This window comes from Drosophila sulfurigaster, chromosome X (assembly GCF_023558435.1).
Source record: "Drosophila sulfurigaster albostrigata strain 15112-1811.04 chromosome X, ASM2355843v2, whole genome shotgun sequence".
NCBI lineage: Eukaryota > Metazoa > Arthropoda > Insecta > Diptera > Drosophilidae > Drosophila > Drosophila sulfurigaster.
This window is the reverse complement of record NC_084885.1, coordinates 31767381-31774572: the sequence shown is the minus strand read 5'-3', so window position 1 is coordinate 31774572 and position 7192 is coordinate 31767381. Positions and strand designations below refer to the sequence as shown.

The window sequence follows — 7192 nt, the reverse complement described above, 5'->3', positions numbered from 1 at the left end:
AACTAAAACAAGATCAATACATTTAGAACTTTAAAAATAAAAGTAAAGTACTATTCCAATATTCCAAATATAGCCTTTGGTATATTTTAGTATTTTTCTGTTATTTTAATTAGGCATATTTAGTAATGTTTTATTATATGGTGTATTTAATAGTATTTGGTATATTCTTTAAAGTTTTTGATTGCACGGGTTTTAAAAGTATACCAAATATATGTATATCTCGGTATATTTAAGTTTTTTTCAGTATATTTATTTGGTATGTTATTTTACATTTCTGACTGCATAAACATTTTCATTTCAGCATTTTTCGATACATTAATTTGGTATATCTAATATAATTTGGTATATGTTTTATTGAAAATAGGCAGCTAGTATTTTTCCGTAATTTGGTATATTTACTGCACGCTGTTTAAAATTATACCAAATATATACATCTCGGTATATTTAAGTATTTTTCAGTATGTTAATTTGGTATATTTAATAGTATTTAGTATTTTCTTTTATGTTTTTGATTACACGGGTTTTTAAAGTATACCAAATATACATCTCGGTATACTTAAGTCTCTTGCGGTATATTTATTTGGTATGTTATTTAACATTTCTGGCTGCCCGTGTTATCATATTAACACTTTGGTATATTTCAGCATTTTTCGATACATTAATTTGGTATATTTAATAGAATTTGGTATATTTTTTATTGAGGATAGGTAGCTAGTATTTTTTCGTAATCTGGTATATTTAATAGTATTTGGTATATTCATTTATATATTGCACGCTTTACAAAAATATACCGAATATACACATCTCAGTATATTTAAGTATTTTTCGGTATATTTGTTTGGTATTTTTAACAGTATTTGGTATGTTATTTAGCATTTTTAACTGCACGTGTTATCATATTAACATCTCGGTATATTTCAGAAGTAGACTAGTTATCATCACATATGATTTCTCAGTAATTTTTCGAGCTGCCCTCGCTGCGTTGATTTAAAATTGCAAATTTTATTGTCCGCGTTATTTTGGTTAATTTTTTGGAGTCGTTTAATGAGCTCGATTGATTTGCGATCACACAGAACACTCAGAACTTTGTGCTCCACATATCGAGAATTTCCCAGTGTTTTCTCTGCTGTGTGTTTGACTCTTATACGTCGATGATGTGGCTGGTGGCAAGTGGCAAGTGGCAAGTGGCAGGGGCAAGACTTCGGCAATCGTTGGGCAATCGCGCAAACTCGGCCAACGCATGCGCTTTGCTTTAAGCGGCAGCCGACGAATTGCAACGTTTCCCGCCAAACGTAATCGCTGCCAAGGCGAGGGGAAGGGGGGACAGGTGTGGGTGGGCGAAAGAGAGTGAGGAGGAAAGGTGGGGAGGAAAATTCCGCTTTTTGTTTACCTTTGTTATCAGCGCTTATCAGCTTCTGGAACGTTTGAAGCTGAAGTGTGTGCCCATTGGTGGGAATCTCATACGCTGACAATGTGTAGGCAGAATGCAATCTGAGAGAGGAGGAGAAGTGGGGTGGGAGGAGGAGAACAAGGAGTAGGAGTAGGAATAGGAGAAGAAGCTGTAAAGATGTTTAAAGGCATGTGTTGGATGATGACATGTGGCAAATGCAGCGGGACAAAACTCAATCCAAAGTCAAAGGCCAAGACAAAACTCACCAACAAGTGGAAATCGAATTCATTACTTCGTTTTTTGATATCACTTTGAATTCAATATTATACTTTAAATCACTTTGAATTCAATTCAGAACTTAAATTCATTCAAAATAATTAGAATACTCTAAATTGGCTTCACATATTCGAAAGTGGCAAATATTTCATCTTAATCGAGTAAATCTTCAAATCAAATGCTTTTAAATTGATGCCAATAATTTAGTGAAGAGTTGAATAGAAATTAAAAGTAATGTTGCAAATTCAAGCTAAGTTTAAATAAATATATTACTTAGTTTATAAAGTCTCCATATTTTATCGATCATTAAGCCACAAGATAAAGCAAGCACATTCTTTGATATGGCAATAATAATTTAGACTTAAAACTTCAGCGTTCAAAAGCATCGAAAGTTAAATTCTTGCTTAACTGCCTTATTCTGTTTTTCTTGCTTTTGAACGCTGAGCTGAAAACTAATCTCTTAACAAAATGCACATCAACTTAAAGACAAAGCATACTGTAAAAAATCAATTCTAGATTAAAAAGTAAACTGTAAATCTTGGTGTTCAAAACTATTTGAAAACTTTCAGAACTATTTTTGAGACAAGAATTTCAAATTAAAACAAATACTGTGACTTCGAGATACCCGCTACACATTCTGAATAAAAGCAAAACAGTGCGGTATTATTTCCAAAATATACCAAATTAATATACCACAATATCAAATAATATACCATAGAGTACCAAAAAACCAAATGGACAGCCAAATCATCTAAGAACCGTAGAAGTATTTCTTAAATAACTTTTATAAAGAAACATAGAGACTATAGTTACTATTGCATACCAAATATACCAAATAATATACCATATAATATACCACATAAACCAGATTGTCAGTCAAAGAAGCATTTCTTAAATAACTTTTATAATTTTTATCCAATCGCAACCAAATTTTCAGGAAACATAAAGTCCATAGTTACTATTATATATACCAAATTTTGAATTTGTGCTCTGAGAAATTTGTTGGGTTTATTAAAGAAGTAGAGAGTTCTTATTTCTTAGCGATAAAATAAAAGTTTAGCTTGCTAATTGAACAAGTTATAACTTATAACTATTATGTATAACTAGTTAAGTAATGAGAAAGCAATGTGCAACTGCTTAACCCACTTACGCACAGAAGAATTTGTTGAATTTCGATGCGTGAACATGATCGTGCACGCACAGACATGATTGTGTTCGTCACCCAGCTTTGATTATGTTTTTGGCGGTAAAGGGAGGCGACATGCTGACAACATTTGTTACTTGCAACCAGTCGGGCCAGTTGCCAGTTGCCAGTTGCCACAGCGTGGCTGTCACACTCGTTGCTCTTGCTCTTGCTGTTGCTGTTGTTGTTGCCTGCTGCTGTGTGGCAAGCAACACTTCCGGCATTTAAGCAAACAAAATATGCAGCAAGCCGAGGCAACATTTGCAACAGAGTCGAGTTGGAGCAAGCAAGCAAGCGAGTTGCCGCTGGCTGCCACATTTGTGTGCCGCACTTGTGACATGCGGCGTGCGGCATGAGGCATGAGGCATGAGGCATGCCCCACATACTGTGTACTTCATGTATGTAGGCGGAAAATGCGGCCATGTAGGCTAATGAGTTGCACGCTCGCTCCGCGTCGTCCGACCTCTGTTGCAGTTGCCACTGTTGTTGTTGCACCTCTTTTTTTTTTGTCCACCGCTGCTGCTGCTGCTGTTGCTGGTTAACGAGGACGCCGCACTCTGTGGCAAGCACTGTGTGCGCCTGCAACAAATGCTCGTGGCGGTGTCATAATGGAAATGTGCATGAAAACAAGACTCTTGTTATTTGCCGACCACGACTAACCAAGCAGCAGCTTGCCACAAAATGGGGCACACACGGTTGCCCCTCCGTATCCGCTACCCCTCTCCACTAGTCACTCGTCACTTACAACCTTTGAATGCCCCTTTGGATGTGGCATGTGCCAAACTCAGCTGGACATCGAATATTGTAATTGAGTTCGTTGACTTTGAAATACTCTGTGATCAGTGAAAGCAATTTATGAGCTTTAATTACTCTCTGATCAATGTTGAAATTAACATAATTGGCTATTAATTATTAATAATTTGTTAAACAATCTGTTTTAGAATAATCAATTTTTGTCCACACAACTTGTAACCCCAGAATAAGCCATCTGATCAACAAACATTACAAACTATTGACTAAATTGCAGCTTAAAGTTATTTATATCAACTTCTGTTATAGTTTTAACTTTAGAGACCCTTTACACTTGCTTAAAGTGAGACCATTTTAACTTGGTTAAGAGTGAGAAAGATAAAAGTTCAGTTCATCATTATCTTTCATCTTAGTATTGACTGTCAGAGACCCTTTTCTCATCATAACCACATACAATTTCAGTTTATCATCATCTATGATAACTTTTGACTTTTGTCAAAGACCTTTTTTTATCTCTCCGAATTAAAATTTACTTCATTATCATTTATGATTACTTTACTTGCAGTATTGACTGTCAGAGACCCTTTACTCATTTGGAACTCGTTTAAACACATCACACATTTAAACAACTTTATTTATTGTGGTGAGTGTTTCTATATTCTTTCTATTAATCTTTCTATTCATCATTTATTATATATTTATAGGATCTATTATGTAGTCTTGACTTTTAAAGACCCTTTGTGATAATTTATTAGGACTAGTTACTAAATTATATTCATCATAATTTCAACTCTTCAGCACATGTGATTACTTCGTTTATAGTATTGACTCTTAGAGACCCTTTGTCATTATTGGTAATCTGCTGCTTAAAGTGCAGTCAATTATCATCAATGATTATTTAAATTCTGTTCCTGGTCAACCATGATTCTTTCTATCATAAGTATTAACTTCCATAGGCCCTCTTCTTAAAATTTAGTTCTCTCTCTATTGACTCTCAGAGACCCTTGCAAGTGAAAAACATTCTTTTAACTTCTGGGTGCCTTATTTATTGAGCGGTGCAAAGTGTTGAGTGAGCAAGTGAGAAGTGCGAAGCCCAGATATGTTCGAATATGTAGCTTACAAGTTAGACAAAGTATCGCCTTAGCCAGCGCACACGTAAACTGAGCAGCTCGAGGAGAAAGATGAGGACGGCAAACGTGAGCATGACGTAGCAGACAAAGTAGAGGCCACAGAACATCTCGAGTCGAATGGCGACCACCTCGTGGGTCAATCTCGTGACGGGAGCATGAACGAAACTGTGCTCAAAGTATCGATTCACATAGCTGACGATGCCAGCTGATTGAAGCTGCTTGAGTTTGCGATCGAAGGCAAACTTGAGGATCGAATGGCGACGCAAATACATGACCAGCTGATAGAGATAGATGTGCTCTCGCACATGAGTGAGACGACTCGTCTGCCAGTTGAACTGATTGTAATGCGCCAGATTGTCGAGCAACGAGATCGTCGTCAACTTTGCACCCGGCGGTGCATTCTCCAACTGCGCGAAGCGAGTGAGAAAGTTGTAGGCGCTGAGACGCGTCCGATTCACCGGAAAGTAGTCGGCGTAGTCCGGGGCCAAGTAGATGTAATTCCCACTCAGCAAGTCCGCGATACGCTCGGGAACCGGTGGAAAATACGGCAACCGAAAGACATCATAGAGCTTGCCCTGATACGCGACACGCAGCACCAAAGCGAGCAGCAGCCAAACCCCTAAAAGGCCACGCACGACGCTCACATGCGGGAGAGCGGGAGTCTCCAGGGGATTCCCGAGGAGCGTGGTGTGCACATGCAACGCACTGGCAGACATATCGAAGCGACGGTAACGTAGACGCCACGCCCACTGCAAAAGCAACGCCAGCAGACAGCTGAGACTCAAGGCGAACCAGACGCTTCCGCAGAAAGGCTGCACGAGCTGATTGACAGCGCCCATGATGTGCTCCACGCGCACCACGAAGATCAGAGCGCTCTGGTGATACGAACTCGTCGTGGAGAAGCGTTCGCGATGCGAGAAATGCGATGCACTCAGCGCCCCGATGGCCACCGAGGAGTTGAGGTCGGCCAGCTCCTGGAAGCAGTCGTCGGAGTGAGTGAAGAACCCGAAAGTATGTAACGTCCCGTCCGACACCGTTTGGATGACTCGTTTGTTTTCACAGGGCGCCAGGAGATTGATGCGAAAGTCATAGATATCGGCAAGCTTCTTGAGGAGTACGCCATCGACGCCGCTAAGGCGAGAGAGGTCCGCTCGATGCTGGGGATCACTCGAGTTGCCGTCGAACATGACGAACGGCGGCATCGGATGCCAGCTGACGTTGATGGGACAACCGTACAAACTGCCCATGGGACGTGGAAATAGCTGTTGATTGTGCACCTGAAATTGGCCGCCTTCGTAGCGATTAAGCAGCTCGGGAGTGAGCGAATCGTGGCACCCCGAAGCATACAGTCGATAGCCGTAGACGAGCACCACGCCATCGAGTTGTTCGAGCAGCACAACAGCGTTCAGCACATGGAAGCTGAGGCAGGTGGCGAATATATCCCGCAGCGCAGCGTAACGTTGTTCCTCCTCGTGCTCTCTTCCGCTCCGAGCCAGCACGATGAGAAAGTGAAACTCCCTGTCGAACAGGGATTTGGCAAAGTGAAAACGCAGACCACGAAACGCACGCGTCGAGTCCACCAGAAAGAGAATGTGATCCTTCGGATCCTCGATGAGGGCATCGCGGTGCAGCTGCAATGCCACACGCTCTCCCAGCTGCCTCAGGAGATAGCTGATCGCCAGCCTGTGCTGACGTTGCACCGCCACCGAGTGCGAAAGATCTATGATGGCCAGCGCATTGTAGCGTTGACTCACATGCCTCTCCAGCACTTTGAGTGCCGCCTTCATTAGCTCAGGGGCGTGATATACGCTGGGCACAGGCACCGAGGCAATCACAGGAGTCGGACTCGGACTCGAACTCGAACTCGAATTGTGCCGGGGCAAGGAAAAGCCCAAGAAGAGCAGCAGCAGCGGCAGCAACACCAGTTCACGGCAGTGTGGCATGTGGCTGTGGCAAGCGAACAACTTGAACTGTCCTGTCCCAAATGCCAATTGCAGCGTGCAACACTTGCTGCTGTTGCTGCCACACGCACACTTGACTCGACGTCCTATTTCTGTAATTGCGATCGTTCCGCCAGGATAAGCTGTTGTGGCTGGTTTGACAAATTAGCGGATCAGCAGCGTAAGACAGCAGGACAGTGCGAAAGGGTTTTTGAGGTCACTTAAGGGTCGCACATGCTAAGGCTATGCAGTTGGGATGGCGAACAACTCGAGGCGCAGACATTCCCTTCCCTAGGAGCAAAGGGAACTCCTTGAGGTCAGGTCAAGGGAAAATTCCTAAAAGTCAGAATGGCAAATAAATGCGTTCGAGGTATATCTGTTGCTAGCCGTATCAATTAAAACTAGGAAAGCGTTTTACTTGGTTTTGATTGGGAATAGTTCCTTGTTCGTTTAAGAGAATTCCTTGAGGTCAGGTCAAGGGAAAATTCCTAAAAGTCAGAATGGCAAATAAATGCGTTCTAAG

The 7192-nt window shown here is 41.5% G+C and overlaps 1 protein-coding gene across 1 annotated transcript; it reads right to left on the bottom strand.

The window, feature by feature from the left end:
• Positions 1 to 4722: 4722 nt before the first annotated feature.
• Positions 4723 to 6672, bottom strand: LOC133847597 (uncharacterized). The gene has a single exon (XM_062282754.1). The coding sequence runs from the start codon at positions 6670 to 6672 to the stop codon at positions 4723 to 4725; it is 1950 nt and encodes a 649-aa protein (XP_062138738.1).
• Positions 6673 to 7192: the final 520 nt, after the last annotated feature.